Consider the following 20,956-nt stretch of genomic DNA (forward strand, 5'->3'; position numbering starts at 1 on the left):
TTGCATTTGGTTTTGTAACTTTCTTTGTCCAATGTATGGATGGCTGTAACTCCATCTCTATTATATAGACACCGTTACTGAACCATGGCCCAGGCTTTATCAGGACATAGCACTGTATGAGTGAAGGTACAACAACAGTGGTTAAAGGGATGAGAAATATGGCCAAGATTATTCTTAATATAGGGACATGCTGCCCTCTTGTGGTGAAATGTGCAGCTCCTAAAGGCACAGTGAGGCAGTTTCAGATCTTTACATGAAATACATGAAAAATAATGTATTTGGTCAAATGATATTATGTTCAATTTGTTATAGTTTCTCTCAAGAATGTTAGAAATATTTCTACTGTAGATGTGTCATAGATAATATGGGCTATTTGCACGTGGAGATGGTAGCACATGTACGTTAAGTTGGAAATGAAAGAAACTTGTCATAAAAGTGAAGGACTCGTTATGCAGTTGGGTTGGGGGTGGGGGGTGAGAGTCTCTTTGTCAGGGTTGGTTTAAGAGGGATGGGTGGGGGGTTATGATAACGCTGGCATATAGAGGTGGGGGCTATGCGTTCCCAGGCCAACACAATAACCTCTCACAAACGAGACTTGGGAAGGGGGAGGGGGGGAGAGAGAGCGGCCCATGGCTGCCTTGCTGTCCCACTGTCTGCCTCCTAGACTACCCCCTCAAACACACACACAAACACACTGGCCTCACGGTAGAGACATGCATCCTCACACACAGACCCCTAAGCGGAGCTGACTAACCAGGGGTCACTGTCACTGTTCAGTCCTTTCATGGTGGGGGACATTAGGAGGACTAGAGATAGGACTGGGGCAATTTTTTTAAAGGCCCAGTGCAGTCAAAAATGTAATTTTCCTGTGTTTAATATACAGTACAGTATATTTCCACACTATGAGGTTGGAAAAATACTGTGAAATTGTGAAAATGATGATGCCCTTTTAGTGTAAGAGCTGTTTGAAATGACTGCCTGAAATTTCAGCCTGTTTTGGTGGGATGGAGTTTTGGCCTGCCTGGTGACATCACGAGGCGGTGGATTAGTTAATATACCCAAAAGAGTTCAAAACCTCTCTGCCAGTAATAGCAATTTTTCCCCTTCCCACTCAGACCACTCCCACAGTCCGAGCAAAATTGTTGCTTGAGAAATTGCTGTTTGCTAAGAAGCTATTGAAGTTTCTTTTTGACCATTTTAATTGAAAACAATCACAATAAATTGTTACCCAGAAATTATTTGATATTGAGATAATGGCTGCTTTGGACCTTTAACACAATCACATATTGCTGACAGTCTATTACTGCTGCTTTGACCCACTTTCTCTAACCTTTTGTTCATAAGATTAGTGTTGTCCCTCTGGTTTCAATGTAACACCCTTCAATACCTGAGTGACTGCTGTTAGAAAGTTGAGCACTTCATTGAGACTTCACCCTGTCTGTCACGGTAAAGGCTTTTTTGATACACCGCCTGTCAATCGAGAGTAGTAAAGCTTTCCCCTCCCCCTCAGAAGACACACTCCCATGGCATGTGTAAACATGAAATGCCAGGCCCAAGACAATACTCGAGGCCTGATAAGGATACTGTAGTAATGCGACGCACATGTTAAAAGTGCAGGCCTCATCTTTATAACACCCCACCATTCTGTGAAAAATTGATTTTTTTGTCAGAGGAAGCGAAGCGGTGATGCTCACACCTCACTCTTGTTGAAGGCAAGGTGACGTTCGTCCCATTTCACCCCTCAGCATTTCAGATATACTGGAGAAGTCATGCATCTTATTTCCATGTAATAGGTAGTATTGTGTATGGCTCTTATGGCTTGAACCAGTCAAGTTAGCCCAGTTCTAGATGGCACTCCCTCACCAATTCACAAGAATTTAACAAACCGTAGTCGAAAAAGTACTAGGCAAATGCTGCCATTGCAATGTCAACCATAAAAGCAGGCAAAAATGCATAAATGTCCATTTCATTTATTCAATACATTTCCCTTAAAAAAACAGAACTTTCAGTTTATGTACATAAAATACACATTATTTAATTTATTTACAGTTTAAACATGGTTCTTTGTATACTGCTGCACAACACTGAAGGTTTCAGTTGACAGTCACGGGTTTGCTGGACTGACTGGGTTAGAGCCCTGAACTGGAGAACCGAGGCTCAAGTCTTTACCTCACCATACTAGTTCAACTACGGCACCACGGACAGGCTAGCGCAAAACTACAACATTTCATATGTAACTGCATTATACTGGGTCCCCCCCCCCCCCCCCAATAACAGATATCAAAATCATAAATAACATGCATCCCGTGACTTAAAATAGTTTGCCTTTGGCATTGTTAAAGACCTGAATTCATAGCCCTATGAATGTATATGGAAATAAAAACATTGTAAGGCTTAAATGAACAAATAAATACAATGTTAAAATGATGTACAGTTGTAAGTCAGTCCAAAAGGTCTACATCAAACGACTGAAGTCAAGTTTTCCAGGAATGTGTTGTGGCAGGAGAATGCACCATGAGTCGTTCAGTGTGGTGAGAACACGGAACTTCAAAAACAGTGTTTAAGATGTTCGTATCGCAAACAGTTAACCCGGCACTACCCTTTCAAATAGCTCACATTTTCAAACGTCACCATAGTAAACATCAGTACTGCTTTCAGTGTTATTGTATGGCTGAGCATTTACAGGAGTATCCAGATTTAGACTATACAGCACCAGATACATATAACAATGTTGAGACTGAGTTGAGCAACTCAACTGAGTATTATGTACCAATTCACCTCAAATAATTTGCTATCAAAACATCTCATGTCCTGAAATGCTCAGCTTCAAGTAACAGAGGGGGAGCAGCAGACATGCTTTCCTATGGAGGAAGATTTGAGTCACCTCAAATGATCTCCATGTGAAATTCAAATTCTGGGGATTCAGACTGCAAGAACAGGGTCTGTTGCAATCATTTCACAAAATAAGTCAATATAGTAACCATGAGCTGATTTCCATGGTTGTACTGCATATACTCTGATATCCAGCTTGGTATATAAAGTAAAATAACTCATCTTAACATGCTACACAAAGGTGAGTTATGACCAAAAGCAAATTTGATTGGTGACGTGAGGATGAGGTTCCGAAGTTTCCCGGCCTCTGGCTGGTCAGGCGTGACGTCTAGGGAATTCTCCCTTCATCTGGTTGGTCAGAAGATCAACACGAGGAGACCCTGGGGCTCAGTGATTGGCTGGTTTCTCTGTGCTTTTTGGTGGAGTTAATATCCCTCCTATGGCAGCAGGCGATAGTCTGTCTTGGCTGTCCGGTTGCCTCTGGTGAGCGTCGCTCTGCAACAGACAAGATGATTCATTAAGAACAATGAACATTTGTATGCACAGTTCTATTCTTTTAACTGTTAGGGCTAGGGGGCAGTATTTACACGGCCGGATAAAAAAAACGTACCCGATTTAATCTGGTTATTACTACTGCCCAGAAACTAGAATATGCATATAATTATTGGCTTTGGATAGAAAACACCCTAAAGTTTCTAAAACTGTTTGAATGGTGTCTTAGTATAACAGAACTCATATGGCAGTCAAAAACCTGAGAAGATTCTGTACAGGAAGTGCCCTCTCTGACCATTCCTTGGGCTTCTTGACTCTCTTTATTGAAAACTTAGGATCTTTGCTGTAACGTGACACTTCCTACGGCTCCCATAAGCTCTCAGAACCCGGGAAAAAGCTGAATGACGTCTTTGCAGCCCCTGGCTGAAAAACATTAGCGCCGTTGGTAAGTGGTCTATCAGAGGACAATGAGACTGAGGCGCGTGCACGAGGCGAACCCATGTTTTTATTTTCTCTCTTTGAACTAAAACACGGTTTCCCGGTCGGAATATTATCGCTTTTTTACGAGAAAAATGGCATAAAAATTGATTTTAAACAGCGGTTGACATGCCTCGAAGTACGGTAATGGAATATTTAGATTTTTTTTGTCACGAAACACGTCGGGCGCGTCACCCTTCTTTACCCTTTCGGATAGTGTCTTGAACGCACGAACAAAACGCTGCTATTTGGATATAACTATGGATTATTTTGAACCAAACCAACATTTGTTATTGAAGTAGAAGTCCTGGGAGTGCATTCTGACGAAGAACAGCAAAGGTAATAACATTTTTCTTATAGTAAATCTGACTTTGGTGAGGGCTAAACTTGGTGGGTGTCTAAATAGCTAGCCCTGTGATGCCGGGCTATCTACTCAGAATATTGCAAAATGTGCTTTCACCGAAAAGCTATTTTAAAAGCGGACATAGCGAGTGCATAAAGGAGTTCTGTATCTATAATTCTTAAAATAATTATGTTTTTTGTGAACGTTTATCGTGAGTAATTTAGTAAATTCACCGGAAGTTTGCGGGGGGTATGCTAGTTCTGAACGTCACATGCTAATGTAAAAAGCTGTTTTTTGATATAAATATGAACAAAACATGCATGTATTGTATAACATAATGTCCTAGGAGTGTCATCTGATGGAGATCAAAGGTTAGTGCTGAATTTAGCTGTGGTTTGGGTTTATGTGACATTATATGCTAGATTGAAAAATGGGTGTCTGATTATTTCTGGCTGGGTACTCTGCTGACATAATCTAATGTTTTGCTTTCGTTGTAAAGCCTTTTTGAAATCGGATAGTGTGGTTAGATTAACGAGAGTCTTGTCTTTAAAATGGTGTAAAATAGTCATATGTTTGAGAAATTGAAGTAATAGCATTTCTAAGGTATTTGAATACCGCGCCACGGGATTACACTGGCTGTTGCGTAGGTGGGACGATTTCGTCCCACATACCCTAGAGAGGTTAAAAAATATGACTGTAGCACAAAATGGCTGCCAATGCATCACCAAGATGGCTGCAATACATTTCTGGGTGAAAGCGACTTGCTACTCCCAAACACTTGTAGAGATACTCTAAACAGCCAACATTGAGCAGCCATTCTGGTTGTTTTCTTTGAATATTGTACCCATTCCAGCCCCTGAAATGTGTGAGCACTCACCAGCATGGACAGGTAGTCTACGTGGGTCTGGATGTTGTGTCTGTCATCAGACGTCACTTTCTTAAAGTCCTTGAGCTCTGCTCTGGGACAGGCGCTGACCGTGCACATGAAGGGGGTCATCCACCGGACACAGGGAGCAATATTATCCCACGTCAGACCTGCACAGAAACAGACATTAGTAACTATGTAATAACACAGGAGGGCTGTGGCATTCTAGAGTGGGGCCAACCCATGTACACAATGTCAAATCAGTGCTTACCTGATACTTTGAGGACAACATCAAATGAGAAAAAATGGCAGAAGGCAGCAGCAGCCAGTATCCCATACTGGTAGTCCAGAGAGTTGATGTCCAGCATGGCCAGGTCTAAAAGCTATAAGAGACCAGGACAACCGTTAAAAAGAGTTGTAGGGAAGCTAAAAATCTTCCATGACAGTCAAGTGTCAGGAGAAGACTCACCTGTGTGATCTGGATGTAGGTGTCCTGAGAGAACTGAGGTACCAGGAAGTTGACACCATCCTTTAGGGACTCCACCTGAGCATAGAGCTTCAGCCACGTGATCACCGTCTCTGGACACAGGTTCCAGTTCAGCGCCTGACAGAGGAGAGTTATTAATCAATGTGTGACAACTGAATTAGTACAGTGTTGGGCACAGGAGGTTTCTTACCTTCAACATGACAAGTTCCATCTCCAGGATCGCTTCTTCCTCACAGGCTCCATCAGTAACGTAGGCAAACTCATGGAGCTTTGGAGGGTAGATTTCCTGAGGGGCATAAGGAGGGAACAATTAGACTTCAGGGAGAGAAAAAAAAGCACGAACGCCATCTTATTAATTTGTTATGACAGTATAAACTAAAGCAGTGGTCACCATCCAGAAGAGCATGAAAACAGAGGACGTTACACCTACCTCTATCTTAGATGCGATGAAGAGGGCTGTGATTCCTATGAGCTGCAGTCGGTCCTTCTCCATATCGTCCTGTGTCAGCATGAAGCGGTCAAAGAAGTCCTGAGCCAGATAAGCAGTCTCTCGATGCAGAGTGTACACCTCACTCACCTACAACAGGACAAAACCGGGATGGGTTAGACAGTCACATCTGTACAAATCCTGGGGCACTATAGTAAACAAGTCAAAGTATTGGAGCTGTAGAACCCCTGAGGTAATAACGATGGAGGTGGAGTATCAGACCGTTGGCTCATGCGTATCCAGTTATGACAAATCCAAGAGCAGGTGTAAAGGGCATATAGATGGGTACAAGTAATAGGCCCAAGATTGAATAGAGTACAGCAAGTAATTTCAGAGACACATGTACCTCTAGAAGCCAGTCCAGGAGAATGGCCCTCATCTTGGACTTTAGTTTGGGGTGCTGCTGTAGGAAGCCCTTGTCATGGACATACTTCAGCTCCTTGTTCAGCATCTTAATCCACACATCATCTGAGCTGGCCCAGCTGCCAAGGGGAAACACACCGGTCTTAACAGGACATACAATGTTCACTCGCATTGACTGAGGCCCAACACCAGATACTGAATGTTTGTCATCAATAGTGACAAACGAGAAACCGCGAAAAGTAGCCTACTTCTAAAGTTTCTCTAGTTGCAGGTCTACTTCCACCCTGATCTTGTATGTAAGAGTTGCATTGACAGTAGTGCCATAAAAATGACATATTCAGAGTTCTCCTAAGTAGCGTTGGGGGGGGGGGGGGGGGGTACAGTTTAGGAACAAAGACATGGGAGCAATCACCACCAATGATGTGTAAAAGGAATTTGGGCTAAGCCCCTTCAACACACAGTACCTGAGGCAGGGCAGCGGTGAGGTCTTGATGAAGATGTTCTTGAATCGGAACTGCTTGAAGCCAGACAGGTCTCTGGTCATCACCAGCTCCTTGTGTGGCGTTTCTACAAGGACACATGGACTTGCCCCTTCTTCTGACCACCGTTTCTAGAGAGAAAAGGCACCAAATTGAATCTTTTCATCGGTATATAGTCACATAATCAGCGAATGCAGATAAATAAGCATGCATTTACCGAGTGAAAATTCCATATAGCCAACATTAACACATAGGTCACAGCATGCTACAGGCACAGTGAAAAGTACCAAAATGTTCAAAGCTATAGTACACATGAACTTAAACACCGAAAAGAGAATGATTATTTTAATGGCGACAGAAACGGGTATTGACGCGCATTCCATAGTGTATACAAAACAAATGTGATGAGATTTAGATCAGGCGGGGGAGGAGAAAAGGAGGGACAGACAAAACGCGGGGTTATTACGTGCTGTCTAACACAGTGACACAGATAACTAGTTGGGTGTGTGTATGTAGAGTTAAGTCTCATCAATAATTACTTCTACATCCATGTGAATTTTACCATAGTTTACCCCTATATTCTCCCACATGTTTTGCAGTCATCAACCACTGGCACAACTTGGTAACGTTAATTGGTTGAATAAACAAGCAACCAACCTGTATTTCATAGCTTTGTTTCGTCACTGCGGGTGGCATCTTTTTCGATGGCTGAAAAGTAAACGGACAATACAATGAGCTGTAGTTCTTATTTGGCGACAGACCAATAAAACAATTCCGCTACACTAATGGTTAAAAATAACACATCTAGCTAATTGAACAAACCTCAGATTTTCTTTTTCGTGTGATCTTGACATTCTGTTCCGGTGCGTTCTCATCTCTTGCCTGTAATGTGATGCGACCACTGAAAGGACAGACAACTTTTAGCGACAGCAAGCAGTCACCATACCAATTGTTTTCAAACATGTACAAATAATCAATTTTATAGTTAGCTTGCAATCATGCTTGTTGACAACGAGGCTTTATTACAGTGTGGCTTCCCATACCTGCGTCTAACGTTAGCCATTCTGTCAATTGAAGGCTTTAGAGTTCCACTAAAAAGGAGACAGGGAGAAAACATTGTTAAAATGGCAAAGATAGCTTAGAGTTTGTACAAATAAGCATCTTCACAAGTTCAAAACATGATGGGATAATAAAAGGTTGTTTTTTTTCCGGGCGGTAAAAATGGTATTCCAAATGGGTATAGAGGGTTGAGCTTGTGAGTACCGTCCTCATTTCCACAAAGAAATCTGCCACAAATTGCATAAAATCTACTGTATCCGTAGTCCCAATGTTATGTCAGAAGCCCTGGTAATAACTTACATTGTTATTGTTAAGGAAAGTAACCATATGATAATTATTTTTGATGGTTTGTGAAACCCAACTACGCGCCAATTTCTCGAAGCGGGAGGATTTGGACAGTCACTATGGCTAGCTACAGTAGCTCACCAGTGAGCCAACTTTAACTCCAATACATCAACATTAAAAACAAGTTGATATAAATAGATAAAGGGTATAATACTTAAAGAATGTATTGCAACAGCAATAATTTCACATTGCTAGGTAGAATTTGCATGATGTAGTTTCCTGGCTAGCAAAGTTACTGGCTAACTATCTTTATGCCACGTCCCTGAAATGCAGTGGTGGCTTGCATGTTAACGTTAAATATCAAGCAAAGATGATAACAAATAACACAGCGTCAACCAATGTGAAGAAACAGATGTTTTGTCTTATCAAATCAACTAACTAATGTTAACCAGACAGTTTGCTAACGTTACCAGTCCCTCTTGCAATTTGGTTTCTTTTCCAGATTTTTTAACAAAAAAAATATCCCAATAAACTGAATGTTCCTCATCGACATAGTAGCTTTACCACTAACTTTCAGAATAAACTCCTGAGAAATATATCTAGCTAAATAAGCAAACAGTTCCTCTCCAGCTCCTTACCCTCAGAAATGAATGAACGAATACTGATCAGCTGGCGCGCCGGCGCCAATCTTTATATATCTGACATTCCATGGCAAGTGCGCATGTGTGTTCCCGGTTCATTTAAACGCGCTAAATGTTCAAATCTGAATTCCCATTATTGCAAATAAGAAAGCGAACATTCTGTTTTATTTCCCGAGAGTTAATACATTTGATCACGTGTTTGTGATCTTTATTAGGGACGTTCGCTCATCGACTTTGTATGGATGGCGGATCTACTTTGCACAAGAGGGGTTTCATTTAGATTTTGGGGGGGAAATGGCGCATTCCTTATTTTCCGGTTAACCTTAAACGACGCAGTAGGCGTTGAGTTAGCCTTTACATGTGGTCAAGTATATATAAAAAAAAAAACGTTTAAGCTCTATTTTCTTATTTTTTCTCTGCAAGAAAAACACTTCCGTATTACAGGTCCACCTATGGGAGAGGTTTCAAACTCTCTTAGCCAATCAGAGGAAGGTCAGGAGAAACAACGTGGTCTTCCTTCAAAATGTAAACAAGCCGAGATGAAGACATCGTGGAGCACTGTCATATTGAAACAGGAAGATTCTCGCACGTTTCAACGCAGATATTATATTGTTATTGTACATAGATTGAGCTAGGTTGAAGCTTTTTTCACTCCTCTTCTAGCTAATGCGTTATTTGTCATACTGGACCCGTCCAAATAGTTACATCTACCCCCAGAGGGTAGTATCATGTATACCTATACCACAGTTTCTTACTAAAACATGTTTGCCTATACCGTATATAGTAAAGAAGGATCAAGGAGTTACACGGCTAAATATTCTGAAATATATATTTTTAAATATAAGCTTGAAATGGGCATGGTCTAATTGACTCAACAACCAAAAGAATAAAGTTTAGCTTTTTTAATAATCAGAAAATCAACAGTTATTTCTGGTTGCTTAGCTGGCCAACTGATGGATTCCACTTTGTAGCATACCCCTCAAATTTCAACACACAATAAACATGAGTCATTATTCAATTTTATAGCCTTTAAAACAAGAGTATACGATTACTTTATTAGAGTTATTGTTTTCTGGGTCACTGTTTATTTTCTGAAGTGTTGAATCAGTTGTTTGTTTGTAATAGTTATTGAAGATCTTCCTGGCAACTACTTTGCTCTGTTGTGATTGGTCAAACATCTGTGATAACTCGTTCTCAATTGTTTGATGAAGTCCATCTTTTAAACGTTTTATTAGGCTGTAACATTGCTGTACAAAGCAGTTATGTACTCTTTAATCAGAACTCATGAGAATGTCATACTGAAAGTAACATCATAGCTGTCTCAGCTCAGTGCCATAAAGGGCTTGGTTTGGAAATTAAGTCCCGCTTGGCTGTGGGTCTTTCTTGCAAAAGAGATGTCATCTTAGTTGAATAAACCTGGTAGAATAAAGGTTAAATGGATCAAATGGACAGAAGAGTATGTGTATGAAAACATTTATTGTAGACTGTGGCTTACATCATGACAACAGATCATGTATTACAGTTTTAGAACAGACTACCACATTCTCATTTGCAAATTTTGCTGACCATAAAAACAGTGAATTGATCTCTCATACGTCCAAAATACAAATAATGCAATCAGTTAAGTAGATAAATAACAGTTAATGCTCAAATTCCTACACTTTTTTTGGCAAAGTGCTGTATTATTCCAGTAAACTAAATCAAAGCAGAAGTCTAACACGTAGTAAAAAAAATGCCAACAAATTTTCTTCACACAGGAGAAAACAGGTTTGCTACATTTGTGTATAAAAGCTGTACATGGGCTGGGTGGTTCACAAAGAGAAGCTACCTCCTGTGTGCATAGCTGATTTGCTTTTGTATGTGTTGTCCCTTTGGACAAGAGTTCAAGTTCTTCATTAATGCATTGTCATTATACTGTTTAACCTGGAAGGCACGTGATCCAAAACAAATTCAAGGCATAAAACAAAATACAAATCCCTGTTATTATCATCAAGAGCTCAGACAGACAGCCGAGGACAAAACAAAATGGCTCCTTCCAGCTTCACACATCAAAAATGAGGACTTAGCCATCTCCTCCATTCCCTTCGTCCTGTTGCCCGTGTCACAATGCAGTACAAAAATTGACACGTCAAATGATTTGCAAAGTTTTGCAATCTGAGAAATTTGAAAATAAAAGACACACATACAATGACTAGGCTTAAATCACTTCACTATAATCAGTTTACAACTATATAGACAAAACCAAATAAAACCACCTTAGTGCTTCTTGATGCTACCATGCTAAATACATCCGAGTATGTATGTACTGTGTATTTCCCCCAATAAGTACAAAGAAACAGATGATATTAGGTCATAATATCAGGTCATCATAATATTAGGTCATGTAAATTATTGAGTTTGCCTGGATACTTGACTTTTAGAGGTTCTGTGAAACTAAAATAGGCTATTTGGGTGTTTGAGTTGTCTCTGTGCTTTCTTACCACTAGAGTGCACAGATTCATGTTGTCACAAACTTGACCATTTCAGAACACAAAGTCTCCAATTTGCAAACATTGTTAAAGTAAAGAAGAATATATTGTAAAAGCAAAAACAATAGTAATATAAACTATTGCAAGGTTAGAGATTGCTGCTACTTTTTTGGTTGACATTTTAACATAACTTAGTAATATTATGTAACTAAGCAAATAAAGAACAGGGCAAAAATCTAATTCAAAACAATGGAAAGTACACAGAAAAATATAAATATATACAAAAATGAAAAAGACGAATAGTTTCACTCCATCTTGGTGGGTTATAACAGTCGATTGAGAGAGTAGGAGTTCATTTTCACAGTCCTTGGACAAGCAAATGTTCAAATTCAATTTTCGAGACGCACACGATTCTTTTGAAAGGTCAATCATTGATCACAAACATTACCACAAGGCAAAGCACACTATGACAAATTTGGAAGGTCTCCAGTATGTACAAATACAATTAACATCCGTCAAGTAATCTGCATTTTAGTAAAGTGTAAAGGTGATTGGCTATGACCCTGAGAAGTGGCTGCAGATTTAGAACAAACAATGAAAGTTAAGATACAAAAACACATTTTTTTTCTGTTTTCTCAACATCTGGAGACTAGCGCTATACAACCATGCAACAAATCACACACTAACATAGTCAAACCGCTGCTTACAAACATACCTATGTAGATAAATGCTCATACTAACTTCATACTGATATGTAATATACGTTTTTTTCTTTTTAAAAATATGATGGAATTTTTTTCAAATACATTTATTTTTATCTTAAATTCTACTATTATAACAAGGCGTTTAGTGATATTTAACCCAGTATTTGACCATCATTTTCTCAAACAATATTGTGAAAGTACTGAATTACTAAGTTCAAGGCATAGTCAAGAGAGGGGAGGTGATGATTTTGAAAAGTAAGTTGTGGCCATCAGAATGACAAATTACATTAGTTTGCCATGAAGTGATAGAGGAAGCAATTTCATTGGAGGGGCATGAGAAACAACCTTGTTAAACTGTCCTAATTACAAGTGAAAGACATGCTCCTTTTCTAAATGCCTACTCTAAAGACATCACAGTCATTCTATTAAGCCACAAACCCTCTTCTGATAGCACACAACCACTCTATGACAGCATACAACAACTCAATGACATCACTTACAATGTCACTACGACAGCATACAATCAACTCTATGATATCAATCAATGACATCACACAACCATTCTATGGCAGCATACAGCCACACTATGACACCACACAACCATTGCAGAGTGGGTGAAAGCGGAGAGTGTCGCCACAGGTGCAATATCTGATTGAACCAGTCTCTCCCAGTTACCATGTGGTGGTGGGGACCTGCAGCGGAGTAAAGTGACCTATGGCATTGATTCTAAAGGAGTCCTCATCACGCCTCTTCATTCCAGAGTGGAGGATCGGTGGATGGAGGGAGGAAGTGGGGAGATGGAGAGCATGTTGCAGGATGTACTCTTTGCGTGGATCCAGGTTGAGATGGATGGATGAATTGATGGATGGAGGGTAAGGGATAGAGCCAAGACCTCAGTAGTTGAGGTGCCTCTGGCCAGGCTGGTGTAGATAGGTGGTGGTGGTCTTGGCCTGCTTGGCCCCTCCAGTACGCAGCAGGTTGAGGCGGCGCAGGGCGTTGCGGGAGAGGAGCTGGTGCTGGGCGGCGCCACGTACCCTTTGGGCCAGTCGTCCATGCTGCTGTGCTTGGTCTAAGAGGACTGGGACGGCAGCCGCATAGCAGCCAGCATGGAGGCCGGTTCTGCACTGCACTACCGTCTCTGGCCTATATGGGGAGACAGGAAGGGGGCTGGATTGGTTAATCCATGTTCTTTTTTCAATTTTCACCTAAAATGACATACCCAAATCTAACTACCTGTCAGGACCTGAAGCAAGGATATGCATATTCTTGATATCATTTTAAAGGAAACACTTTGACGTTTGTGGAAATGTGAAATTAATGTATGAGAATATTTTTTTTAAATGTCAATTTTAAATGTAACCTTTATTTAAATAGGCAAGTCAGATAAGAACAAATTCTTACTTACAATGACAGCCTACCGGGGGAACAGTGCCTTGTTCAGGGGCAGAATAACAGATTTTGACCTTGTCAGCTCGGGGATTCGACCCAGCAATCTTTCGGTTACTGGCCCAACGCTCTAACCACTAAGCTACCCGCCACCCCCAAAATATAATAGTATATAACATATTAGATCTAACATCTAAGAAATATAATGCATTAGATCTGGTAAAAGATAATACAAACAAAACTTTTATTTCTCTCTTTTCCATCTTTGAAATGCAAGAGAAAGGCCATCATATAATATTTCAGTTTAGATTTTGGCCACTAGCTGACAGCAGTGTGTGTGCAAAGTTTCCGATTGATCCAGTGAAGCATTGCAATACTGGACAATATTTTGTATCAAGTCTGCCCAAATGTGCCGAATTTGTCAATTAATACATTTTCAAGTACATAACTATAGAGAACATAGAAAATGATATGGTAATACAACATTTTTGTTTACACATTCATGATGGATCATTAGCTTACACACTAACTTTTACACATCTAGATAGTCGGGCGGGGTGGGTGTGGAGCCAGAGACAGCAGGGGTTCAAACTGTAGAACCCAGTTCCTACATTTGAATATAAAAATGGATTTTATCAAACAAAACTATGCTACATTTTATCTCTGGGACCCTCAGGATGACAAATCAGAGCAAGATTACTGAATGTAAGTACATTATTTACCTTCAGAGGTGAATGTATCAAACCAGTTGCCGTGATAAAAGTTTGTTGTTGTGCACTCTCCTCAAACAATAGCATGGTATTTTTTCACTGTAATAGCTACTGTAAGTTGGACAGTGCAGTTAGATTAAAAAGAACGTACGTTTTCTGCCCATATAAGACATGGGAAATGTTCTTGTTACTTACAACGTCATGCTAATCACATTAGCGCACGTTACCTCAACCGTCCTGGTATAGGGATACCGATCCCGTAAATTCACTAAATTTAGGTGCTGTAACACTACTGCCAGTATTTTTGTAGCAACAAGTCCTACCTGTGGCAGGGGGTGTCAAGCGAACGTCTTCCTGGTTCCATGCCCACAGCGGCAGGTGTGTCAACAGGGGGGAGGCAGAGATTGAGGTTGAGGGAGAGGGGGAGGGGGAGGTTGAGGGAGAGTCGTGGGGGACAGTGGGTGGTGTACACAGACATGCTGGGGTGTTCTATCAGCAGGTTCTCCAGGGGGCTGGTCTTCAGTATCATAGGCTTGCCCCTCCTCCCCCCGCCGAAGCAGGGTGGGGGAGTAACGAACCAGCTCTCCTCTAGAGAACAGGCCTCCAGGCGCTGGAAACCCCCCTCTTCCTCCTCCTCGGGACCCCCATCCTCGGTGTCGGCGGTGGAGTCCAGGGAGGTGCAGGAGGCATAGCGGATGGGGGAGCTGGCGATGGGAGAAGGGACTACCACAAGGTCCCCCTCCTCCTCCGAAGTCAGGTCCACCTCAGACAGGCCGTCACCACAGGGGCTGGAGCAGGCCTCGGCTGAGGAGAAAGGCAGGGATTGGTTAGGATACATCAGCACAATTAACATTTAAATAACAAATGGAAAGTTTCTGTTTGCAACTAAAGCATGTAGGGTATGTGTGAAAATGTGTTTTACAACCATTGAGTTTTATAACTGGTGCTAAAAAAATAAACTCCCTGTAGCAAAATGTAAAAAGGCAATATGATGGTCTTGAGCTCAACCCGGGTGGGATGACAACTCATATGCAATACCCTGACATGACTTTAGGGGGCAATGTGGCACAGAGAGAATGGCTTTAGCGATGAAAACAAAAAACATATTTTCCCCTGACGCATAGGTGTCAAAGCCCTACAGACACAGAGCAGTGTTCTATCGGTCAGAATAACATGCCTGACCCAAAATACTATAGTGTGAGTGTGTCACTCACAGGATCAAGCAGCTTCAGCAACTCCCTCTAACAAACTGCTGCCAAATGCTTTCCAGTCGTTCCCAACTCTAGAATGCACCAAAACATGTTTTTCCACTAGCTAACTATCTCAACTCGTGATGCTGCTTAAAAGGTTAGGAGAGAAACTAAGTTTCAATAGAATGAATCTAATCAAGTTAAATGAGGTGGTTTGGCTGGAGCGAGAAGTTGTATTCACTGCATCCCTGGGCTATATAGCATGTCTTGCTTTGAGACTTGGTGGTGTTACTGTCAATAGTGCACTAATAAGTCAGAATAATACACTGTCATATGGGAAGTATGATGGAAAAAGCAACTTGATACCAGATGGGAATCAAAGCCAGCAGATTGCTGTTTGGGTTCCCATTATACTAAAAATAGCCTGCACAGACGTCTGGCCAAAACTTCATTCCTGGCTAAAGTTTAAACCTGACTGTCTTTTTTTGGACAGAATCTCTGACAAACAGCTGAGTGTGTGCATGTACATGTGTGTGTAGATGTGTTCCTCTGTGTGTTTGTTTATAACTGTGTTCTTTGTGCATAACTGTGTGTGTGTGTGTGTATTGGATGTGTCCCCATGTGTGTATGATCACACATGGGAACACATGGTTTCCTTTTCAGATGTAGTGTGTATTGATGTGTTGTGTTCCTCAGAGTGTGTTCATTTCTGAGTGTGTGGATGTGTTACTGTGTTTGTGTGATAGAAATACACCGACTCCCAAGGACACTTCAGTTTCCATCCTCATCATTCTCTGCCGCATGTCAGCAGCAGTGCAGCCACCTTGTTTACTCAAAAAAATAAAAATAGTAAATCTCATCCAATGCCGACACACACACCTTCAGGGTGATCCGCACGCTTAGCCGCTAAGCAACGCAGCAGAACCCTAAAACAGCTTCCATCCCTCATCACTGTCTCTGTAAGGCCAATTAGAACCTGTAATCCTCTCACCCCCACCATCCACCTTGTGTTTGTGTGTGCGCACGTAGGAAGGGGGGAAGGAAAGCAGTCTACACTACTGATATAATAGATTGGCAGTTTAGAAGAAGTAGGAGACTAGTGCAACTTGAGCTGTTGAAGTGTTCCAGGAATACAGCGGGTACAAACTAAATAGTACCCACTTTAAGCATGTGGAATCAATCCCTACTGTAAAATAGGTCATGGTACTGCAGTCTGTGCAGGAAAGAATTATTCAACGCTTTCAGAGGCAAAACATCTGACCTCTGCTTACTGCATTCACTCTAACAGTTCTATAAAACAGACACGAAATAAAGGGTATGATACCATGTATCATCTGATATTAGAGATTCACTATAAAGTGATCAGATTAATCATTATTATATGATACTGTTCTATGATCATATAACAGTTTGGGTAAGGCTACAGAGTGCTGGACTGTAGGGTAATATAGCAACCACCTGTTTGTAAAGCATTATGAATGCTTTTGTAGGCATTTAAGCATTTACATGGAACACCTGTAATGAATGTGTAAAATGGATTGCGAACACATTCTCAGCCTTAATGCATTTACAAAGGTTGTCGTAAGAAGCCATGAGCTACATATGTAATACAAGTCCTATAACGGATACTGGACATGATAGACGACGCTATGAATGCATTAATCCCAGGTGGTTTGTGTCATAGACAGTGTTACCGACTGGGGGCGATTCTGCTGGGCCGTCTGTCGACACGTCTCACTCCTCAGAGCCCAGAAGGGTAACTCTCCCCTTATCCCCCCCATGCTTTTGTTTGACCCGTTTACAGACATATTGCCCATATACTGCCCCATATCCCTTCTACCACCCTCCCCTCCCCCGTACAGAAGTGGGCCAGCTGTATGAGGGACAGACCGGCTGGATGCACTCCCTCCCCCCAAAGAACAAGTGTGTGTGTGTTATTGAGCGGCATTTATATACTGTATATGTGTAGAACCATGTGTGTATGGGCACACGTGTATGTGTTTTTGTGCGTATGCATACTGAGAACCTTGCCAGGGCTTTGAGTTGCATCCTTGTGTCTGAATTTGTGAATGCAGGTGAACTTCGGTTGCGTCGGCATGAAACGGTGGTTTATGGAGACTATAAGGCACCTAAGGATTGCATAGCCAAGCAGTTTAACTGATAAGGTCAGTTCTTAGACACTTATGATATATCTGATAATATGCTCACATGGAAAAACAAACGCTGCAGGCGCAAATAATCAGTGATGATTTTTAAAAGGTAGTGAAGTTCCCACAATGTGACTGTATGGAAATGATGCTCACTGTTGAACCCATCTGAACCGTTTTGTACATGAATACCAGGAGGTTATGGTGTGCGAGGGGTTGTTGTGTTGAGTGTGTATTTTCATTTTTGTTTGTATATTTTACTGTTTATGTATGTTTCCTCTGTGTGTGTCTGTTCTGAAACTCACCCAGATAGTCCACCAGGATCCACTCTTCATCCTCGTCCTTCTGGCCAAAGTCCTGTTCTCCAGGGCCTACTCGTCTCACCTCCTCCACATCGTCCCCGAACAGGACACTGGTGAGCCTCTGGAACATACTGGGACTCTTTGGGGGGGTACGGCGGGACCAAGGGGGGGCTGAGCGGTGCGAGGACCGGGGCGAGGGTGGGGAACAGGCACTTTGGTCATCAGCTGCAGGTGCTAAAGTGCTTCAATAAGGTACGGATGTCTATCATCTGAGGGGAGCCGTGCGAAGTCTGGTCATAGCTCACCTCAACGTGTGCAAAATTACAAAGGACCTGAGAGACAAAAGGGGAGGGGGAGAAAGAGAGTGAATAATTTGTTGTGATCTTGAGTGACACATTTGAGACCATATACATGAGCTTATAAAGACCTGTGTGAAAAAGGAGGGGGGAGACGCATACAAATATCCTTTGGCTTTTGGGCAATTGGCAGGAGGAAAACATGGGTCAGACTGAACTGGAAGGACATCTGTGTTTATTTCTGGCTTACTAGTTTTAGAGGACAGTCCAATATTAACGCTCTCTGCCAAAAGCAGATTTTCTATATCTCTAATACTCCATAATTAAACATATAAAAGGGTAGCCAGATCATTCACAACTGTCACAAACTTCAAAGATACACTATCTGTGGTCGTAAATGTTTACAGGTGTGGGTATCATTTTCCTATCTACCAGACATCCCTCATAAAGCCAATTATGGAAATAGACCCATCATCAACTAGCTGCCAACTGACATAGACATACTGGCCAAATATGTGTGTGCCTAATAGGTCTGTAACCTAGCAGCTTGTTCACTGATAGGGTGATCCTTTATAGAACACACACTATAGTGCTGTATCTTCACCTAGGGATCAACTCTCTGTGACCATACAGCCCAGTATTGGTGGTATAGGCCTGACCTTTCTTTGCAATTAGACCTCCAGTCCCACTGACTAGAGTGTAAAAAGCCAAGACAGCATTTTCCTCTGCTGATAAAGTGAACTACTACCCCGCATGGACACACCAGGGATACAGCGCAGCATTTATACTGACTTCAGGTCATAGAGTATGACCCCTGACCTGAAGCAGGATTAGTGATACACAACAACCATTATTCTGCCAGACAAATTTAAATTCCTGCTGTGAAGCCACATTTGTCAGTGCAATTGTAAACTATGAGTTGTATGCATGCACACATTTATTGAAAACAAATACAGAGCAGTGCAGCCAATAATCCGAGATCTGTGGGTTTGTAAGATCTGAAAAGCTGAGAGAACTACAGTAGCTTCATTATGATAATGTTCAAAAAGGACAAGATCGCTGACCTGACAGAAAACTGAAACTTGGAAACTGAAACCTGGTCTGCCAGGCAGGCTACAGGCAAACACACACGTTATGCCCAAATTACAGTTTGTCATATATTACTTAACATCACATCTTCTTCAGAAGATTTGTAGGTCGCAAGCGAATGCAAACACTTAATTCTTTGATTCAATATCCTCTTATTTGTAAGATTCAATGACAATGAAAATGAGCAGCTGTGCTATGAGGTCAAGGGACTGAGGGCTTTTCTACGGGACTTTATCTACAGTATGTCCAATAGGCAACTGGGTTATAATCTCCTGCACCTGTTCGTCCTCAACAAAACATCGCTTGCATGCATTGTTTCCTTCCGAGAACGCTGGCTCTATTCAGATAGAAAACAAGGAGGGGGGGTTGAAGATGCGTCGTCATATTGGGCCCATTAAAATGGCAGTATATTATTAGTAACGAAATGAAACGGTAGGTTGTGTGAGAGCTCACTTTCTTGTCGTATGTGTTTGGATGGTTGGTTGGAGGCCTGTCGTCGACACCTTGGAACAGAGAACGTTAGTACCCTAACGATTACGTCATATGGATATTCTCCATGAGTGTTCTACCCAGATCAAAATGCCTGATATTGGTTCTGTAATAAATCAAATAAAATCACTGAAAATATAAATAAATGTTCAGTTATTACATCAAAAGTAACAAAAAAAACGGCACATTTTAGGTTCAATAACAACTTCAAATCGTGGTAGGCTGTCTGATTGCAGGATGGTTTGTTGACTAGCAGACAAGGAGAGGGTGTAGAGTAACCCTACACCTCTTGGGCGGGTCTACAATGTCGCAGCTCTGTTATGTTAATCTGCCAGCAAAGTACAATTCTGTTTTGTGCATATAAATAGCACCTCTTTCAATAGATGGGGAGACATATAGACCTTGCCATGATAATACATTTTCAGTAGACTCTGCGGTCTGCCTCTTATTTGGCAAAAATGGGCCGAGAATCTTATTTTTGCTACACAAAACATTGTTGGTGCATAAAAACAGTGGAAATAGGCTGTGTTTGTGCTAAACCGTTCTTGTGAAAATAATGTCGTCAACAATGGCCTACAATTGAATTGCAAAAGATTACTGTGTGTTCTTTGAACAACAGACAACAAAGAGACCCCCAAAAAAACTCACCTGCGGCAAGAAAAGATGTGAACAGCAAAGGACGGATATTTAGTGATTAAATCCTTAAGACTTTGAGGTAGATAGTATATTTTTGAAATATAAAAAAAGTTTTCTTCGCAGAAGAATTTAAGTACATGGACCTTTGTATTCGGAGCAACACAGTTCGTTACTTTGTCCGAGTCTTCCGAGGTCCCAACTGTTCCCTTTGTTATTGTTGAGGCGCACTAACAGCTGATCCGAGAGACGTAGTTTTCAACAGCCTATGGGAGGGCCCTGTATTAAATCTGTCAGCCAATCATACACCGCCGTTGACTCTGACAAACAGTCACTAACGCACGTGACCCACCCCAGAGAAAGACAAGACTGGGCTAAGCCCAGCCCACAACTTTTTGGGAGTGATTTTTAAAGTCTTTCTTCAAACTTAACCCTAACCCTGAAGCACCCTTATTTCCTGTGATGGGTAAAATACAGCCCATATGTCTCCTAATGTATTTTTAATATTTCCCGGTTTAATTGATCAAGCTTTATGGATAGCAGGCTATAAATTAACAATATTATAACATGCGTTATACCATGTTAATAAAATGCTTAAAACCCTATGTTATATAACTGTCCATAAAGGGTAAATGAAGCCATCCTGTAACATTATTTCCTTCGCTCAACAAAACATCGCCCTGTAGCCCAGTGACAGTCAAATACTCTAATAATGTGAAGGTGACATTATCA

The 20,956-nt window shown here is 41.4% G+C and overlaps 2 protein-coding genes across 4 annotated transcripts; both read right to left on the minus strand.

Annotated features, from left to right (window-relative positions):
- Positions 1–1,950: 1,950 nt before the first annotated feature.
- On the minus strand, positions 1,951–8,896 carry LOC115176645 (G1/S-specific cyclin-E2). Its single transcript, XM_029736782.1, has 12 exons — positions 8,808–8,896; positions 7,869–7,916; positions 7,648–7,726; positions 7,483–7,533; positions 6,811–6,956; positions 6,330–6,465; positions 5,927–6,073; positions 5,687–5,782; positions 5,479–5,613; positions 5,281–5,392; positions 5,022–5,179; positions 1,951–3,327 (listed from the first exon to the last, which is right to left on the minus strand). Exons 2-12 carry the CDS (start codon positions 7,886–7,888, stop codon positions 3,220–3,222), a joined length of 1,188 nt encoding a protein of 395 aa, XP_029592642.1. The 5' UTR covers positions 7,889–7,916; positions 8,808–8,896; the 3' UTR covers positions 1,951–3,219.
- A 1,371-nt stretch (positions 8,897–10,267) lies between these two features.
- Positions 10,268–20,467, minus strand: LOC115176646 (tumor protein p53-inducible nuclear protein 1). 3 transcript variants are annotated; one of them, XM_029736785.1, is made up of 6 exons: positions 20,240–20,467; positions 19,556–19,605; positions 19,381–19,439; positions 17,721–18,049; positions 14,402–14,882; positions 10,268–13,125 (listed from the first exon to the last, which is right to left on the minus strand). In XM_029736785.1, exons 4-6 carry the CDS (start codon positions 17,845–17,847, stop codon positions 12,876–12,878), a joined length of 858 nt encoding a protein of 285 aa, XP_029592645.1. In that variant the 5' UTR covers positions 17,848–18,049; positions 19,381–19,439; positions 19,556–19,605; positions 20,240–20,467; the 3' UTR covers positions 10,268–12,875. The 3 variants fall into 3 exon arrangements, with proteins under 3 accessions (XP_029592645.1, XP_029592644.1, XP_029592643.1); XM_029736784.1 differs by lacking the exon at positions 19,381–19,439; XM_029736783.1 differs by lacking the exons at positions 19,381–19,439; positions 19,556–19,605 and having other exon boundaries at positions 20,240–20,466.
- Positions 20,468–20,956: the final 489 nt, after the last annotated feature.

This window comes from Salmo trutta, chromosome 37, assembly GCF_901001165.1.
Source record: "Salmo trutta chromosome 37, fSalTru1.1, whole genome shotgun sequence".
NCBI classification, from domain to species: Eukaryota; Metazoa; Chordata; class Actinopteri; order Salmoniformes; family Salmonidae; genus Salmo; species Salmo trutta.